Source organism: Oncorhynchus keta, unplaced genomic scaffold, assembly GCF_023373465.1.
Source record: "Oncorhynchus keta strain PuntledgeMale-10-30-2019 unplaced genomic scaffold, Oket_V2 Un_contig_3880_pilon_pilon, whole genome shotgun sequence".
Taxonomy (NCBI): Eukaryota; Metazoa; Chordata; class Actinopteri; order Salmoniformes; family Salmonidae; genus Oncorhynchus; species Oncorhynchus keta.
In genome coordinates this window covers 162,758-183,188 of record NW_026287483.1, presented here as the reverse complement: position 1 = coordinate 183,188, position 20,431 = coordinate 162,758, and the positions used below count along the sequence as shown (strand labels likewise).

The following is a 20,431-nucleotide window of genomic DNA, read 5'->3' as shown; positions in this document are numbered from 1 at the left end:
TCTACAGTATGCTGTGCTCTGTCTGATTCCTCCCTGTCTACAGTATGCTGTTTGATTCCTCCCTGTCTTCAGTATGCTGTCTCCCCGTCTACGGTATGCTGTCTGATTCCTCCCTGTCTGATTCAGTATGCTGTGATTCCTCCCTGTCTGCTGTCTGATTCCTCCCTGTCTACAGTATGCTGTCTGATTCCTCCCTGTCTACAGTCTGTCTGATTCCTCCCCTGTCTACAGTATGCTGTCTGATTCCTCCCTGTCTACAGTATGCTGTGCTCTGTCTGATTCCTCCCTGTCTACAGTATGCTGTCTGATTCCTCCTGTCTACAGTATGCTGATTCCTCCCTGTCTACAGTATGCTGTCTGATTCCTCCCTGTCTACAGTATGCTGTCTGATTCCTCCCTGTCTTCCAGTATGCTGTCTGATTCCTCACTGTCTACAGTATGCTGTCTGATTCCTCCTGTCTTCGATTCCTCCCTGTCTACAGTATGCTGTCTGATTCCTCCCTGTCTACGGTATGCTGTCTGATTCCTCCCTGTCTACAGTATGCTGTGATTCCTCCCTGTCTGTATGCTGTCTGATTCCTCCCCTGTCTACAGTATTCCTCCTGTCTGTATGCACTCCTGATTCCTCCCTGTCTACAGTATGCTGTCTGATTCCTCCCCTGTCTTCACAGTATGCTGTCTGATTCCTCCTGTCTACAGTATGCTGTCTGATTCCTCCCCTGTCTACAGTATGCTGTCTCCCCTGTCTATATGCTGTCTCCTCCTGTCTACAGTATGCTGTCTGATTCCCCTCCCTGTCTACAGTATGCTGTCTGTCCACAGTATGCTGTCTGATTCCTCCCTGTCTACAGTATGCTGTCTGATTCCTCCCTGTCTACAGTATGCTGTCTGATTCTCCCCTGTCTCTGATTCCTCCCCCTGTCTACAGTATGCTGTCTGATTCCTCCCTGTCTATGCTGTCTGATTCCTCCCCGTCTACGTATGCTGTCTGATTCCTCCTCTGTCTACAGTATGCTGTCTGATTCCTCCCTGTCTACAGTATGCTGTCTGATTCCTCCCTGTCTGTCTACCTCCCTGTCTAGTATGCTGTCTGATTCCTCCTGTCTACAGTATGCTGTCTGATTCCTCCCTGTCTACAGTATGCTGTCTGATTCCTCCCTGTCTACAGTATGCTGTCTGATTCCTCCCTGTCTACAGTATGCTGTCTGTTCCTGTCTGACTAGATGATCATGGTGCTCCCTGTTCCTGTCTGACTAGATGATCATGGTGCTGTTCCTGTCTGACTAGATGATCATGGTGCTGTTCCTGTCTGACTAGATGATCATGGTGCTGTCCCTGTCTGACCCTCCTGTCCTAGATGATCATGGTGCTGTTCCTGTCTGACTAGATGGTCATGGTGCTGTCCCTGTCTGACTAGATGGTCATGGTGCTGTCCCTGTCTGACTAGATGGTCATGGTGCTGTCCCTGTCTGACTAGATGGTCATGGTGCTGTCCCTGTCTGACTAGATGATCATGGTGCTGTTCCTGTCTGACTAGATGATCATGGTGCTGTACCTGTCTGACTAGATGATCATGGTGATGTACCTGGCTGACTAGATGATCATGGTGCTGGTCCTGTCTGACTAGATGATCATGGTGCTGTTCCTGTCTGACTAGATGATCATGGTGCTGTTCCTGTCTGACTAGATGATCATGGTGGTCTGACTAGATGATCATGGTGCTGTTCCTGTCTGACTAGATGATCATGGTGCTGTTCCTGTCTGACTAGATGATCATGGTGCTGTTCCTGTCTGACTAGATGATCATGGTGCTGTTCCTGTCTGACTAGATGATCATGGTGCTGTTCCTGTCTGACTAGATGATCATGGTGCTGTTCCTGTCTGACTAGATGATCATGGTGCTGTTCCTGTGATCTGACTAGATGATCATGGTGCTGTTCCTGTCTGACTAGATGATCATGGTGCTGTTCCTGTCTGACTAGATGATCATGGTGCTGTTCCTGTCTGACTAGATGATCATGGTGCTGTTCCTGTCTGACTAGATGATCATGGTGCTGTTCCTGTCTGACTAGATGATCATGGTGCTGTTCCTGTCTGACTAGATGATCATGGTGCTGTTCCTGTCTGACTAGATGATCATGGTGCTGTTCCTGTCTGACTAGATGATCATGGTGCTGTTCCTGTCTGACTAGATGATCATGGTGCTGTTCCTGTCTGACTAGATGATCATGGTGCTGTTCCTGTCTGACTAGATGATCATGGTGCTGTTCCTGTCTGACTAGATGATCATGGTGCTGTCCCTGTCTGACTAGATGATCATGGTGCTGTTCCTGTCTGACTAGATGATCATGGTGCTGTTCCTGTCTGACTAGATGATCATGGTGCTGTCCCTGTCTGACTAGATGATCATGGTGCTGTTCCTGTCTGACTAGATGATCATGGTGCTGTTCCTGTCTGACTAGATGATCATGGTGCTGTTCCTGTCTGACTAGATGATCATGGTGCTGTTCCTGTCTGACTAGATGATCATGGTGCTGTTCCTGTCTGACTAGATGATCATGGTGCTGTTCCTGTCTGACTAGATGATCATGGTGCTGTTCCTGTCTGACTAGATGATCATGGTGCTGTTCCTGTCTGACTAGATGATCATGGTGCTGTTCCTGTCTGACTAGATGATCATGGTGCTGTTCCTGTCTGACTAGATGATCATGGTGCTGTTCCTGTCTGACTAGATGATCATGGTGCTGTTCCTGTCTGACTAGATGATCATGGTGCTGTTCCTGTCTGACTAGATGATCATGGTGCTGTTCCTGTCTGACTAGATGATCATGGTGCTGTTCCTGTCTGACTAGATGATCATGGTGCTGTTCCTGTCTGACTAGATGATCATGGTGCTGTTCCTGTCTGACTAGATGATCATGGTGCTGTTCCTGTCTGACTAGATGATCATGGTGCTGTTCCTGTCTGACTAGATGATCATGGTGCTGTTCCTGTCTGACTAGATGATCATGGTGCTGTTCCTGTCTGACTAGATGATCATGGTGCTGTTCCTGTCTGACTAGATGATCATGGTGCTGTTCCTGTCTGACTAGATGATCATGGTGCTGTTCCTGTCTGACTAGATGATCATGGTGCTGTCCCTGTCTGACTAGATGATCATGGTGCTGTTCCTGTCTGACTAGATGATCATGGTGCTGTCCCTGTCTGACTAGATGATCATGGTGCTGTCCATGTCTGACGTAACCTAGTGGTTAGAGGTTGCTGTTCCTTGTTCAAATTAGCTGACAAGGTACAAATCTGTCGTTCTGCCCCTGAACAGGCAGTTAACCCACTGTTCCTAGACCAGTTATGATCACTGTTCCTAGGCCGTCATTGAAAATAAGCTTTGTTCTTAACTGACTGCCTAGTTAAATAAAGGTCAAAAAAAAAAAAAAAAAAAATGGTGCTGTTCCTGTCTGACTAGATAACCATGGTGCTGGTCCTGTCTGACTAGATGATCATGGTGCTGTACCTGTCTGACTAGATGATCATGGTGCTGTACCTGTCTGACTAGATGATCATGGACTGCTGGTCCTATCATGAGAAGCTATAGGATGGAACACCTAGATGATCATGAGAAGCTATAGGATGGAACACCACCTATGTCATAGAAGCTGTAGGATGGAACACCACCTATATAGATCAGAGAAGCTGTAGGATGGAACACCACCTATATAGATCAGAGAAGCTGTAGGATGGAACACCACCTGATCTGTGGGATGGAACACCACCTATGATCATAGAAGCTAGATGGAACACCACCTGGATGAGAAGCTTTAGGATGGAACACCACCTATATAGATCAGAGAAGCTGTAGGGATGATGGAACAGCTGCTGGGATGGAACACCTATATAGATGAGAAGCTGTAGGATGGAACACCACCTATATAGATCAGAGAAGCTGTAGGATGGAACACCACCTATATAGATCAGAGAAGCTGTAGGATGGAACACCACCTATATAGATCAGAGAAGCTGTAGGATGGAACACCACCTATATAGATCATAGAAGCTGTAGGATGGAACACCACCTATATAGATCAGAGAAGCTGTAGGATGGAACACCACCTATATAGATCAGAGAAGCTGTAGGATGGAACACCACCTATATAGATGAGAAGCTGTAGGATGGAACACCACCTATATAGATCATAGAAGCTGTAGGATGGAACACCACCTATATAGATCATAGAAGCTGTAGGATGGAACACCACCTATATAGATCAGAGAAGCTGTAGGATGGAACACCACCTATATAGATCTGTAGGATGGAACACCTATATAGATCAGAGAAGCTGTAATGGAACACCACCTATATAGATCAGATGGATGGAACACCACCTATATAGAAGCTGTAGGATGGAACACCACCTATATAGATCATAGAAGCTGTAGGATGGAACACCACCTATATAGATCATAGAAGCTGTAGGATGAACACCTATATAGATCAGAGAAGCTGTAGGATGGAACACCTATATAGATCAGAGAAGCTGTAGGATGGAACACCTATATAGATCATCAGAGAAGCTGTAGGATGGAACACCACCTATATAGATCAGAGAAGCTGTAGGATGGAACACCACCTATATAGATCATGTAGATGGAACACCTATATAGATCAGAGAAGCTGTAGGATGGAACACCACTATATAGATCAGAGAAGCTGTAGGATGGAACACCACCTATATAGATCAGAGAAGCTGTAGGATGGAACACCTATATAGATCAGAGAAGCTGTAGGATGGAACACCACCTATATAGATCATAGAAGCTTTAGGATGGAACACCACCTATATAGATCAGAAGAATGGAACACCTGATCAGGATGGAAACACCTATATAGATCATAGAACACCTATATAGCTGTAGGATGGAACACCACCTATATAGATCAGAGAAGCTGTGGGATGGATGGAACACCTATATAGATCAGAGAAGCTGTAGGATGGAACACCTATATAGATCAGAGAAGCTGTAGGATGGAACACCTATATAGATCATAGAAGCTGTAGGATGGAACACCACCTATATAGATCAGAGAAGCTGTAGGATGGAACACCTATATAGATCAGAGAAGCTGTAGGATGGAACACCACCTATATAGATCAGAGAAGCTGTAGGATGGAACACCACCTATATAGATCAGAGAAGCTGTAGGATGGAACACCACCTATATAGATCAGAGAAGCTGTAGGATGGAACACCACCTATATAGATCAGAGAAGCTGTAGGATGGAACACCACCTATATAGATCAGAGAAGCTGTAGGATGGAACACCACCTGTAGGATGGAACACCACCTATATAGATCAGAGAAGCTGTGGGATGGAACACCACCTATATAGATCAGAGAAGCTGTAGGATGGAACACCACCTATATAGATCAGAGAAGCTGTAGGATGGAACACCACCTATATAGATCAGAGAAGCTGTAGGATGGAACACCACCTATATAGATCAGAGAAGCTGTAGGATGGAACACCACCTATATAGATCAGAGAAGCTGTAGGATGGAACACCACCTATATAGATCAGAGAAGCTGTAGGATGGAACACCACCTATATAGATCAGAGAAGCTGTAGGATGGAACACCTATATAGATCAGAGAAGCTGTAGGATGGAACACCTATATAGATCAGAGAAGCTGTAGGATGGAACACCACCTATATAGATCAGAGAAGCTGTAGGATGGAACACCTATATAGATCAGAGAAGCTGTAGGATGGAACACCACCTATATAGATCAGAGAAGCTTTAGGATGGAACACCACCTATATAGATCATAGAAGCTTTAGGATGGAACACCACCTATATAGATCAGAGAAGCTGTAGGATGGAACACCACCTATAGATCAGAGAAGCTGTAGGATGGAACACCTATATAGATCAGAGAAGCTGTAGGATGGAACAACACAGAGAAGCACACTATATAGATCAGAGAAGCTGTAGGATGGAACACCACCTATAGATAGATCACCTATATAGAGAAGCTGTAGGATGGAACACCACCTATATAGATCAGAGAAGCTGTAGGATGGAACACCTATATAGATCAGAGAAGCTGTAGGATGGAACACCTATATAGATCAGAGAAGCTGTAGGATGGAACACCTATATAGATCAGAGAAGCTGTAGGATGGAACACCTACCAGGATGGAACACCTACAGAGAAGCTGTAGGATATATAGATCAGAGAAGCTGTAGGATGGAACACCACAGAGAAGCTGTAGGATGGAACACCTATATAGATCAGAGAAGCTGTAGGATGGAACACCACCTATATAGATCAGAGAAGCTGTAGGATGGAACACCACCTATATAGATCATAGAAGCTGTAGGGTGGAACACCACCTATATAGATCAGAGAAGCTGTGTAATATAGCATGAACACCTCCAATAAGAGATCAGACATGAGATCATGATGTTGGATGGATGCAAGTCAAGTACCATAAAGTTCTGTTTTTTCTTGTAACATGTCATTCTACTTCATAACTTCACATAATAACTAGCATTAACTTTGGTCCTCTTGTGTTCCAAAAGGGGACACAAGCCAGGGGTTGGGGGGGGGCAGAGGGCCAGGGTTGGGGTCGTAGTCCAGTCCGACGTCGATGTCCTCGGAGCTGCCGTGCTTAGTGACAAGCCTCCATCTGTTGATGTGGTGGTTTCCTTTCTTCTTCTGATGACAGTCAGGCCCCTCCTCCTCCAGCTTCTGTCTCTTGTATTTGGTCCTCCTGTTCTGGAACCACACCTTCACCTGGGGAGGAAGACAGGGACATTAGAGATATCTATATTCTGGACCACACCTTCACCTGGGGAGGAAGACAGGGACATTAGAGACATCTATATTCTGGACCACACCTTCACCTGGGGAGGAAGACAGAGACATTAGAGACATCTATATTCTGGACCACACCTTCACCTGGGGAGGAAGACATTAGAGACATCTATATTCTGGGGGGAGGAAGACATTAGAGACATCTATATTCTGGACCACACCTTCACCTGGGGAGGAAGACAGGGACATTAGAGACATCTATATTCTGGACCACACCTTCACCTGGGGAGGAAGACAGGGACATTAGAGACATCTATATTCTGGACCACACCTTCACCTGGGGAGGAAGACAGGGACATTAGAGACATCTATATTCTGGACCACACCTTCACCTGGGGAGGAAGACAGGGACATTAGAGACATCTATATTCTGGACCACACCTTCACCTGGGGAGGAAGACCACACCTTCACCTGGGGACATTAGAGACATCTATATTCTGGACCACACCTTCACCTGGGGAGGAAGACGGGGACATTAGAGACATCTATATTCTGGACCACACCTTCACCTGGGGAGGAAGACAGGGACATTAGAGACATCTATATTCTGGACCACACCTTCACCTGGGGAAGACAGGGAATTAGAGACATCTATATTCTGAACCACACCTTCACCTGGGGAGGAAGACAGAGACATTAGAGACATCTATATTCTGGACCACACCTTCACCTGGGGAGGAAGACGGGGACATTAGAGACATCTATATTCTGAACCACACCTTCACCTGGGGAGGAAGACAGGGACATTAGAGACATCTATATTCTGGACCACACCTTCACCTGGGGAGGAAGACAGGGACATTAGAGACATCTATATTCTGGACCACACCTTCACCTGGGGAGGAAGACAGGGACATTAGAGACATCTATATTCTGGACCACACCTTCACCTGGGGAGGAAGACAGGGACATTAGAGACATCTATATTCTGGACCACACCTTCACCTGGGGAGGAAGACGGGAGAGACATCTGGGGACATTCACCTGGGGAGAAGACATTAGAGACTCTATATTCTGGACCACACCTTCACCTGGGGAGGAAGACGGGGACATTAGAGACATCTATATTCTGGACCACACCTTCACCTGGGGAGGAAGACAGGGACATTAGAGACATCTATATTCTGGACCACACCTTCACCTGGGGAGGAAGACAGGGACATTAGAGACATCTATATTCTGGACCACACCTTCACCTGGGGAGGAAGACAGGGACATTAGAGACATCTATATTCTGGACCACACCTTCACCTGGGGAGGAAGACAGGGACATTAGGGGAGGAAGACATCTATATTCTGGACCACACCTTCACCTGGGGAGGAAGACAGGGACATTAGAGACATCTATATTCTGAGACCTATATTCTGGACCTTCACCTGGGGAGGAAGACAGGGACATTAGAGACATCTATATTCTGGACCACACCTTCACCTGGGGAGGAAGACAGGGACATTAGAGACATCTATATTCTGGACCACACCTTCACCTGGGGAGGAAGACAGGGACATTAGAGACATCTATATTCTGGACCACACCTTCACCTGGGGAGGAGGAAGACAGGGACATTAGAGACATCTATATTCTGGACCACACCTTCACCTGGGGAGGAAGACAGGGACATTAGAGACATCTATATTCTGGACCACACCTTCACCTGGGGAGGAAGACAGGGACATTAGAGACATCTATATTCTGGACCACACCTTCACCTGGGGAGGAAGACATTAGGACATTAGAGACATCTATATTCTGGACCACACCTTCACCTGGGGAGGAAGACAGGGACATTAGAGACATCTATATTCTGGACCACACCTTCACCTGGGGAGGAAGACAGGGACATTAGAGACATCTATATTCTGGACCACACCTTCACCTGGGGAGGAAGACAGGGACATTAGAGACATCTATATTCTGGACCACACCTTCACCTGGGGAGGAAGACAGGGACATTAGAGACATCTATATTCTGGACCACACCTTCACCTGGGGAGGGGAAGACAGGGACATTAGAGACATCTATATTCTGGACCACACCTTCACCTGGGGAGGAAGACCATCTACCTTCACCTGGGGAGGAAGACAGGGACATTAGAGACATCTATATTCTGGACCACACCTTCACCTGGGGAGGAAGACAGGGACATTAGAGACATCTATATTCTGGACCACACCTTCACCTGGGGAGGAAGACAGGGACATTAGAGACATCTATATTCTGGACCACACCTTCACCTGGGGAGGAAGACAGGGACATTAGAGACATCTATATTCTGGACCACACCTTCACCTGGGGAGGAAGACAGGGACATTAGAGACATCTATATTCTGGACCACACCTTCACCTGGGGAGGAAGACAGGGACATTAGAGACATCTATATTCTGGACCACACCTTCACCTGGGGAGGAAGACAGGGACATTAGAGACATCTATATTCTGGACCACACCTTCACCTGGGGAGGAAGACCATTCATCTATATTCTGGGGGGAGGAAGACAGGGGACATTAGAGACATCTATATTCTGGACCACAAGACCTTCACCTGGGGAGGGAAGACAGGGACATTAGAGACATCTATATTCTGGACCACACCTTCACCTGGGGAGGAAGACAGGGACATTAGAGACATCTATATTCTGGACCACACCTTCACCTGGGGAGGAAGACAGGGACATTAGAGACATCTATATTCTGGACCACACCTTCACCTGGGGAGGAAGACAGGGACATTAGAGACATCTATATTCTGGACCACACCTTCACCTGGGGAGGAAGACGGGGACATTAGAGACATCTATATTCTGGACCACACCTTCACCTGGGGAGGAAGACAGGGACATTAGAGACATCTATATTCTGGACCACACCTTCACCTGGGGAGGAAGACTGGGACATTAGAGACATGGGGGAGGAAGACGGGGACATTAGAGACATCTATATTCTGGACCACACCTTCACCTGGGGAGGAAGACGGGGACATTAGAGACATCTATATTCTGGACCACACCTTCACCTGGGGAGGAAGACAGGGACATTAGAGACATCTATATTCTGGACCACACCTTCACCTGGGGAGGAAGACAGGGACATTAGAGACATCTATATTCTGGACCACACCTTCACCTGGGGAGGAAGACAGGGACATTAGAGACATCTATATTCTGGACCACACCTTCACCTGGGGAGGAAGACGGGGACATTAGAGACATCTATATTCTGGGGAGGAAGACGGGGACATTAGAGACATCTATATTCTGGACCACACCTTCACCTGGGGAGGAAGACGGGGACATTAGAGACATCTATATTCTGGACCACACCTTCACCTGGGGAGGAAGACGGGGACATTAGAGACATCTATATTCTGGACCACACCTTCACCTGGGGAGGAAGACAGGGACATTAGAGACATCTATATTCTGGACCACACCTTCACCTGGGGAGGAAGACAGGGACATTAGAGACATCTATATTCTGGACCACACCTTCACCTGGGGAGGAAGACAGGGACATTAGAGACATCTATATTCTGGACCACACCTTCACCTGGGGAGGAAGACAGGGACATTAGAGACATCTATATTCTGGACCACACCTTCACCTGGGGAGGAAGACAGGGACATTAGAGACATCTATATTCTGGACCACACCTTCTGCCTGGGGAGGAAGACAGGGACATTAGAGACATCTATATTCTGGATCACACCTTCACCTGGGGAGGAAGACAGGGACATTAGAGACATCTATATTCTGGACCACACCTTCACCTGGGGAGGAAGATGGGGACATTAGAGACATCTATATTCTGAACCACACCTTCACCTGGGGAGGAAGACGGGGACATTAGAGACATCTATATTCTGGACCACACCTTCTGGGGAGGAAGACGGGGACTGTATAAAGACGGGGACATTAGGTCTGGAACACCTTCACCTGGGGAGCTGAGACATCTATATTCTGGACCACACTCTGGGGAGGAAGAGAACATTAGAGACATCTAATTCTGGACCACACCTTCACCTGGGGAGGAAGACAACAAGCCTCTGGACCAGACTCTGGGGAGGAAGACAGAAATTAGGTCTAATACCACACCTTCACCTGGGGAAAGAACAAGCATCTATATTCTGGACCAGACTTCTGTGGGGAGGAAGAAATTAGAGACATCTAATACTAGCAACACCTTCACAAAGCCATTAGAGACATCTGTATTCTGGACCACACCTTCTGCTGTAAAAAGGTCTAATACTAGCAACAACAAGCCTCTCAGACTCTGTACACAGAAAAGGTCTAATACTAGCAACAACAAGCCTCTCAGACTCTGTACACAGAAAAGGTCTAATACTAGCAACAACAAGCCTCTCAGACTCTGTACACAGAAAAGGTCTAATACTAGCAACAACAAGCCTCTCAGACTCTGTACACAGAAAAGGTCTAATACTAGCAACAACAAGCCTCTCAGACTCTGTACACAGAAAAGGTATACTACTAGCAACAACAAGCCTCTCAGACTCTGTACACAGAAAAGGTATACTACTAGCAACAACAAGCCTCTCAGACTCTGTACACAGAAAAGGTCTAATACTAGCAACAACAAGCCTCTCAGACTCTGTACACAGAAAAGGTCTAATACTAGCAACAACAAGCCTCTCAGACTCTGTACACAGAAAAGGTCTAATACTAGCAACAACAAGCCTCTCAGACTCTGTACACAGAAAAGGTATACTACTAGCAACAACAAGCCTCTCAGACTCTGTACACGGAGCTGGTTGAATGGCTTTCCTACTCTCAACACCAATACTGTACGCGCCATATTACAATTGAATCAGTGTAATTATGTTTGGTCATGCTCTCGCAGCGATTCTGAAGTATTAGTCGTCATTACAAGCAGGTGTTGTTACACGTGGTCTGCCATGCGAGGACGATCAGCTGTCCACCCTGTCTCCCTGTAGCGCTGTCTTAGGCGTCTCACAGTACGGACATTGCAATTTATTGCCCTGGCCACATCTGCAGTCCTCATGCCTCCTTGCAGCATGCCTAAGGCACGTTCACGCAGATGAGCAGGGACCATGGGCATCTTTCTTTTGGTGTTTTTCAGAGTCAGTAGAAAGGCCTCTTTAGTGTCCTAAGTTTTCATAACTGTGAGCTGAATTGCCTACCGTCTGTAAGCTGTTCGAGTCTTAACGACCGTTCCACAGGTGCATGTTCATTAATTGTTTATGGTTCACTGAACAAGCATTAGAAACAGTGCTTCAACCTTTTACAATGAAGATCTGGGAAGTTATTTGGATTTTTACGAATCAGCTTTGAAAGACAGAGTCCTGGAAAAGGGACGTTTCTCTTTTTGCTATCGTTCCAATGAAAACGTATCAGAAATAGAAATCACAGGCTTACAAGTCCTTTTCCCTTCTGGGAAGTTTAGAATAAAACTATCATTCCAATGAAAACGCATCAGAAATAGAAATCACAGGCTTACAAGTCCTTTTCCCTTCTGGGAAGTTTAGAATAAAACTATCATTCCAATGAAAACGCATCAGAAATAGAAATCACAGGCTTACAAGTCCTTTTCCCTTCTGGGAGGTTTAGAATAAAACTATAATTCCAATGAAAATGCATCAGAAATAGAAATCACAGGCTTGCTTACAAGTCCTTTTCCCTTCTGGGAAGTTTAGAATAAAACTATCATTCCATTGAAAATGCATCAGAAATAGAAATCACAGGCTCACAAGTCCTTTTCCCTTCTGGGAGGTTTAGAATAAAACTATCATTCCATTGAAAATGCATCAGAAATAGAAATCACAGGCTCACAAGTCCTTTTCCCTTCTGGGAAGTTTAGAATAAAACTATCATTCCATTGAAAACGCATCAGAAATAGAAATCACAGGCTCACAAGTCCTTTTCCCTTCTGGGAAGTTTAGAATAAAACTATCATTCCATTGAAAATGCATCAGAAATAGAAATCACAGGCTCACAAGTCCTTTTCCCTTCTGGGAAGTTTAGAATAAAACTATCATTCCATTGAAAATGCATCAGAAATAGAAATCACAGGCTCACAAGTCCTTTTCCCTTCTGGGAAGTTTAGAATAAAACTATCATTCCATTGAAAACGCATCAGAAATAGAAATCACAGGCTCACAAGTCCTTTTCCCTTCTGGGAAGTTTAGAATAAAACTATCATTCCAATGAAAACGCATCAGAAATAGAAATCACAGGCTCACAAGTCATTTTCCCTTCTGGGAAGTTTAGAATAAAACTATCATTCCAATGAAAACGCATCAGAAATAGAAATCACAGGCTCACAAGTCCTTTTCCCTTCTGGGAAGTTTAGAATAAAACTATCATTCCATTGTAAATGCATCAGAAATAGAAATCACAGGCTCACAAGTCCTTTTCCCTTCTGGGAAGTTTAGAATAAAACTATCATTCCATTGAAAATGCATCAGGCTCAAATAGAAATCACAGGCTCACAAGTCCTTTTCCCTTCTGGGAGGTTTAGAATAAAACTATCATTCCATTGAAAATGCATCAGAAATAGAAATCACAGGCTCACAAGTCCTTTTCCCTTCTGGGAAGTTTAGAATAAAACTATCATTCCATTGAAAATGCATCAGAAATAGAAATCACAGGCTCACAAGTCCTTTTCCCTTCTGGGAAGTTTAGAATAAAACTATCATTCCATTGAAAACGCATCAGAAATAGAAATCACAGGCTCACAAGTCCTTTTCCCTTCTGGGAAGTTTAGAATAAAACTATCATTCCATTGAAAACGCATCAGAAATAGAAATCACAGGCTCACAAGTCCTTTTCCCTTCTGGGAGGTTTAGAATAAAACTATCATTCCATTGAAAATGCATCAGAAATAGAAATCACAGGCTCACAAGTCCCTTTTACCTGATTATGATTTAGTCAAATGATTCACTGAGCTTGACAATAAATTGTAATAGTCCAATTTTCTATCATAGGCCCTTTCGCTAACAGTTGGCTAATTTCAACATAGAAATATGTGTCAATATTTGTCCTACTTAGGCAAGGAAAAGCTAATGATTTTCAGTAGACCTAATGAATAATGAATATGCCTAATATTTTCAATAGCCTAATAATGAATATGCCTAATGTTTTCAATAGACTAATAATGAATATGCCTAATGTTTTCAATAGCCTAATAATAGGCTATTGACTCTTATTTTGAAAAAACCTACAATCATATTCTTTATTTACAACACGTTTAATTAAAAGTTCTTCAATATATTATTATATTATTTATTTAAATTAAAAGCAGTCCTCCTGACATGAATTTATCAACTCCGAATGAGTTTGGGCTGGAATTGATTAACTGAATTTCTATAGGCCTATTCCTGAACTGTGTGCCATATATATATATTTCATATGGGGTATTTTAGTAGCGTTTTCTCACCTGTGTTTCAGACAGACTGAGACTGTTGGCCAGCTGTTTCCTCTCGGCTCCTACTATGTAATGATTATTCTCGAACGCCCGCTCAAGCCGCAGGAGCTGCGACGGGGAGAAGGCGGTGCGGATGCGCTTGGGTTTTCGGGCGAATGGGCGGTGGAGTAGCAGTCTTTCTTGGGAAACATCGTTTCCTGGGGGCAGAGAGAGAGAGAGAGAGGGTTTCCACTAGTTACCGCATCCACAAAGTCAGAATTGGCTATATCGTTTATGACTTTGTGGCTGTGGTAACTAGTGATGACCGAGACGGAGAGAGAGGGAGAATCACACTGCGGTTTAGATTGAGTGAGTTTGGTGTTTAGCATTCTCTTTAATGCTCTTAATGTTGAATGTAATTACCTGTACAGCGTTACAACACTGTGTATATATACATAACATGACATTTGTAATGTCTTTATTCTTTTGGAACTTCTGTGTGTGTGTAATGTTTACTGTTAATTTGTATTGTTTATTTCACTTTTGTATATTACCTCACTTGCTTTGGCAATGTTAACACGTGTTTCCCACGCCAATAAAGCCCCTTGAATTGAATTGATAGAAGCAATTAAAACACAGAGCAACACCAGAAGCGTTTTGTTCTGCAACGAGGTGGAAAATAACACAGTACCAGGCAGAGAGGGATCTTAGACTAAAATTCAAATGAATATTTTCCCTTTTGGTTTGAGGCTAGTTTATAAACTCTTTACGTAGTTTGAAGTAGTCTATGAATACCTTATACAACTCTTCTGCGTGTGCCGAGTCCATATCGACGGCAGGGATCAATTTAAACGGTCAATTTGATATCGTTCCAAATAAGACTGTGTGACAATTATTTTTAATAATTTAACAATATTATTAGTCTACTTTATATTGAGAATAATGACATTAATATTTCATCATAAATGAAAATTAGGCCAATACGTTACATTATTAGAAACATATTCAATTAATCGAGTCTACTAATGCATATAAACCATACAGTCTATTTAAAAGTGTTTACAACCTAAAAAAATTTGGCTAGATTCTGAAACAAAATTATGGTTTGAACGTTTGGGAAGAAAACGATTACGATTTTCGCACTCACTCAGATAAAATAGTGGTTTGGTTTGGATAAATTCGCAGTGGGATTGACCGCGTAACAAAGACAGTATTTCCTCCACAGATTGCCCTTGGCCCGGTGTGTGCCGGGGAAACCTTTCCAGCCGTGGGGAAATAGACTGGTTGGGTTTGCGCTCCATTCATCTGGACCCTAGTAGCCTACACTTTGAATACAAAACGACAGACTCCTACATATTCTATCATAGCCTAATCACATTTAATTGTATTAGGCTATAATACATGTATAATGTTATACAAATACACTGATATCAACATTATAATGCAAACTGAAGTTTCTGACACGCCATCACATTTGCCAAATGGAGTGATTTTGATGTTTAGCATATATTTTTTCAATGCTCTTAATTTTGAATTTTGACCTGTCACCTTAATGAAATATGTGCTCTGCTTAGAACTGGTATTTGATGCACCACAAGTGCACGCCGAACGTGTGCCAACACGAGGTAACAGGAGATGAGACGGTACAATGACACAATTTACCTTCACTTTGTCATGTCGAGTTCCATATTAATACCCATCAGCAATTTCATGTGTTCTGCAGACGAAACAAATATTTCTCGTTTCGTGTTTAAAGTTTGATTACATTATAAAGCAGAGCGAAAGGCGCGTTAGTACCATGTAGACAACGTTACGACCATACAGTGCATTCAGAAAGTATACAGACCCCTGGACTTTTCCCACATTTTGTTACATTATACAAGCCTTATCTGAAACAGATTAAATCAGGGTATTTTTTTCCTGATCAATCTACACACAATATCCCATAATGACAAACATTTCTCAAAACGGTTTTTGCTTTGTCGTTATGTGGGCTGCATTATGGGCTATTGTGTGTAGATTGCCGAGGGGACAAAACATTATTTCATACATTTTTAGAATAAAAGGCTGTAATGGAACAAAATGTTGAAAAAGTCCAGGGGTCTGAATACTTTCCGAGGGCTCTGCGTGTACCGCCCCAACATCTGTATACTTTCTGAATGCACTGTATGGTCGTAACGTTGTCTACATGGTACTAACGCGCCTTTCGCTCTGCTTTATAATGTAATGCATTGAATAGAACTCGTGTAGCTCTGCGTGTACCGCCCCAACATCTGCATTGAATAGAACCCGTGTAGCTCTGCGTGTACCGCCCCAACATCTGCATTGAATAGAACCCGTGTAGCTCTGCGTGTACCGCCCCAACATCTGCATTGAATAGAACTCGTGGTCCTTCTGTAGCTCAGTTGGTAGAGCATGGCGCTTGTAATGCCAGGGTAGTGGGTTCGATTCCCGGGACCACCCATACGTAGAATGTATGCACACATGACTGTAAGTCGCTTTGGATAAAAGCGTCTGCTAAATGGCATATATATATATATGTAAGAGTATACAGCCTATATAGCCTCGCTGAAGGCCATTTAACAGTATACATATGAATTAAAATGTCACAACCTCATCGTTCCATACCTCTTATTCCTCCTGTTGTAACCGTGTATGTGTTCATGTGTTGCTCGTATGACAATATAGGCTGAAATGGCCCAAGGCAGGGAGTTCAACTGGCAACATAAACATCCCCACTATCTGATTGAGGCGTTTCCCTTTACCAAAGTGTAGCCAAGGGGGGGGAATGGAACGTGGAAATGTTTTCGATAAGTACTCTATCTCATATCCAATCTAGTGGAAATGTTTTCTATAAGTACTCTATCTCATACCCAATCTAGTGTAAATGTTTTCCATAAGTACTCTCTCATACCCAATCTAGTGTAAATGTTTTCCATAAGTACTCTATCTCATACCCACTCTAGTGTAAATGTTTTCCATAAGTACTCTATCTCATACCCAATCTAGTGTAAATGTTTTCCATAAGTACTCTATCTCATATCCACTCTAGTGTAAATGTTTTCCATAAGTACTCTATCTCATACCCACTCTAGTGTAAATGTTTTCCATAAGTACTCTCTCATATCCACTCTAGTGTAAATGTTTTCCATAAGTACTCTATCTCATATCCACTCTAGTGTAAATGTTTTCCATAAGTACTCTATCTCATACCCACTCTAGTGTAAATGTTTTCCATAAGTACTCTATCTCATATCCACTCTAGTGTAAATGTTTTGGCATAAGTACTTATAAATCTCATATCCACATTAGTTTGTAAATGTTTTCCATATTAATCCCGTACTTGTTGATCTATCTGTTATATCCACTCTAGTGGAAATGTTTTCCATAAGTACTCTATCTCATATCCAATCTAGTGTAAATGTTTTCCATAAGTACTCTATACCCACTCTAGTGTAAATGTTTTCCATAAGTACTCAATCCTTTACCTTGAAATCTGTAGTGTCTCATATCCACTCTAGTGTAAATGTTTTTTTCCATAAGTACTCTATCTCATATCCACTCTAGTGGAAATGTTTTCCATAAGTACTCTATCTCATATCCACTCTAGTGGAAATGTTTTCCATAAGTACTCTATCTCATATCCACTCTGTGGAAATGTTTTCCATAAGTACTGGGGGTTCTATCTCATATTCTGCAAATATAACCACTCTAGTGTAAATGTTTTCCATAAGTACCTCTATCTCATACCCACTCTAGTGTAAATGTTTTCCATAAGTACTCTATCTCATATCCACTCTAGTGTAAATGTTTTCCATAAGTACTCTATCTCATATCCACTCTCAGTGTAAATGTTTTCCATAAGTACTCTATCTCATACCCACTCTAGTGGAAATGTTTTCCATAAGTACTCTATCTCATATCCACTCTAGTGGAAATGTTTTCCATAAGTACTCTCTCTATCTCATATCCACTCTGGAACCTCAGTGGAAATGTTTTCCATAAGTACTCTATCTCATATCCACTCTAGTGTAAATGTTTTCCATAAGTACTCTATCTCATATCCACTCTAGTGTAAATGTTTTCCATAAGTACTCTCTCATACCCACTCTAGTGTAAATGTTTTCCATAAGTACTCTATCTCATATCCACTCTAGGTATTGTTTATGTTCACCTGTGGCTGAAAAAGGTGAGTTATAAATGCTATGCATCGTAGTCCCATTTCACCACAATAATTTTGTAATAAGGCCAAACATTAACTGATGATTAACATACATGAAAATGAATGATTAATCCCGCCATTATGGCAGCCTAATTGTTGATCTAATCTGTTAAAGATGTTAAATTGACATCTCGGCAGTGTAGGGCCCAGTTTAGTCCTTATTGTCAAAGTACAAGCAAACCAGCCAGAGGCATTAATTTATCCATTAACCTGGAAGTTGATTTGCTTGACATTAGCTATAATTATTGATAGGCCTAAGTATTAAGACTGAGAAATTATTCAATTTCATTTTCAACACACACGCGCACACACACTATCTCTCTCTTTCCAATCCTTTACCTTGAAATCTGTATCCGAATAACCTGTTTCGTAAATCCCATGGGTAGAAGTTGAGAGGGTCTCGGTGTTGTGTCCCAAAGAAGTGTGAAGGGTGTTGTAGGTGGCCCCCTCCGAGCTGGTGGGGGTTCATGGTCAGCCCGGGGTGGTTGACCGACTCATGGAACACCAGCTCCGGGTTCTGATACAGAGACCTGCCGGTGGGACTCTGGTACCCGCTCATGAAAGCGTCAGTGGAGTTTGAATAAATCAGGGCCGTCGGTCGGATGGGATCTTCCGTGGTGTGAGAGTTTTCTTTGGCCACCAATGATTCTATCATAAAACAACGTTTGCTCACCGACGAAAACATCGTCCTTACTTCAGGTAGTGAAATACAGAAATCCAGTCAAAATGGTTCCCTCAAAAAGTCATAGTGAGCATCAATGGTTACGGTAGAGCCCTCGGACCGACGTTCTGAGCGGGAACCTCGAGCACCTCCGGTTATGGAGGTGAGATCCATGCACGCGCACCGGGCGGACACGAGGACAAATCAACGTTCTGGAACCGAGAGGACTGAGATGTGCGCAAGCGCAGCAATGGTATTCTAGATTGCGCTGATTGGAAGAGTACACCTGTCAATGAGTTCTCTCATGTACCCGGGGTGTGGTTTTTAGCAGAAGCAGGAATAGAGTTATAGGCGTCGTGCAGAAACTCATATAGCAACAATAGCTTAATATGAAACCAAATAGCCTAGTCGTGTTTCCTCGGCTGATTCCTGGCTCATTCTGCAAATATAACACCAGCTAAAACCTTCAAGTTGAATATACACTCACATTTCTTGTCCTGAATATAGCCTATCACACCAAATTAATGTATAATGAAACCAGTGTTGTTTAGCCTACAGACCTCTTGAGGATGACCTCCTGTCTCCTTATCCATTAAAGCGTGTCTCCTCAGTTATAATATCAATCCTGTCTCCTCAGACCTCTAGGTTTCCTCCTGTCTCCTCAGACCTCTAGGTTTCCTCCTGTCAAAGCCTCCTGTCTCCTCAGACCTCTAGGTTTCCTCCTGTCTCCTCAGACCTCTAGGTTTCCTCCTGTCTCCTCAGACCTCTAGGTTTCCTCCTGTCTCCTCAGACCTCTAGGTTTCCTCCTGTCTCCTCAGACCTCTAGGTTTCCTCTGTCTCCTCAGACCTCTAGGTTTCCTCCTGTCTCCTCAGACCTCTAGGTTTCCTCCTGTCTCCTCAGACCTCTCCTGTCTCCTCAGACCTCTAGGTTTCAGACCTCTAGGTTTCCTCCTGTCTCCTCAGACCTCTAGGTTTCCTCCTCAGACCTCTAGGTTTCCTCCTGTCTCCTCAGACCTCTAGGTTTCCTGTCTCCTCAGACCTCTAGGTTTCCTCCTGTCTCCTCAGACCTCTAGGTTTCCTCCTGTCTCCTCAGACCTCTAGGTTTCCTCTCCTGTCTCCTCAGACCTCTAGGTTTCTCCTCAGACCTGTCTCCTCAGACCTCTAGGTTTCCTCCTGTCTCCTCAGACCTCTAGGTTTCCTCCTGTCTCCTCAGACCTCTAGGTTTCCTCCTGTCTCCTCAGACCTCTAGGTTTCCTCCTGTCTCCTCAGACCTCTAGGTTTCCTCCTG

At 43.7% G+C, this 20,431-nt stretch overlaps 1 protein-coding gene and 1 long non-coding RNA gene across 11 annotated transcripts; both read right to left on the bottom strand.

The window, feature by feature from the left end:
• Nucleotides 1-3,914: 3,914 nt before the first annotated feature.
• Nucleotides 3,915-6,377, bottom strand: LOC127924246 (uncharacterized). Of its 10 annotated transcripts, none has more exons than XR_008117339.1 (7): nt 6,318-6,377; nt 6,053-6,188; nt 5,343-5,379; nt 5,068-5,138; nt 4,963-5,030; nt 4,725-4,832; nt 3,915-4,107 (listed from the first exon to the last, which is right to left on the bottom strand). It is a non-coding gene; the product is annotated as an uncharacterized LOC127924246 (long non-coding RNA). The 10 variants fall into 10 exon arrangements; XR_008117336.1 differs by having other exon boundaries at nt 6,284-6,349; XR_008117337.1 differs by having other exon boundaries at nt 6,087-6,188; nt 6,284-6,349.
• Nucleotides 6,378-6,385: 8 nt separating this feature from the next.
• On the bottom strand, nt 6,386-19,242 carry LOC118380948 (homeobox protein EMX1-like). Its single transcript, XM_052508817.1, has 3 exons — nt 18,822-19,242; nt 14,294-14,478; nt 6,386-6,797 (listed from the first exon to the last, which is right to left on the bottom strand). Exons 1-3 carry the CDS (start codon nt 19,165-19,167, stop codon nt 6,555-6,557), a joined length of 774 nt encoding a protein of 257 aa, XP_052364777.1. The 5' UTR covers nt 19,168-19,242; the 3' UTR covers nt 6,386-6,554.
• Nucleotides 19,243-20,431: the final 1,189 nt, after the last annotated feature.

Bases quoted from the DNA above. Each gene is read 5' to 3' on its own strand.
- LOC118380948 (XM_052508817.1), bottom strand. From the start codon at position 19,167: ATGTTTTCGTCGGTGAGCAAACGTTGTTTTATGATAGAATCATTGGTG. The intron at 14,479-18,821 runs GTAAAGGATTGG...CTCTGCCCCCAG, and splicing joins ATTCGGATACAGATTTCAAG to GAAACGATGTTTCCCAAGAA. The intron at 6,798-14,293 runs GTGAGAAAACGC...CTTCCTCCCCAG, and splicing joins TCAGTCTGTCTGAAACACAG to GTGAAGGTGTGGTTCCAGAA.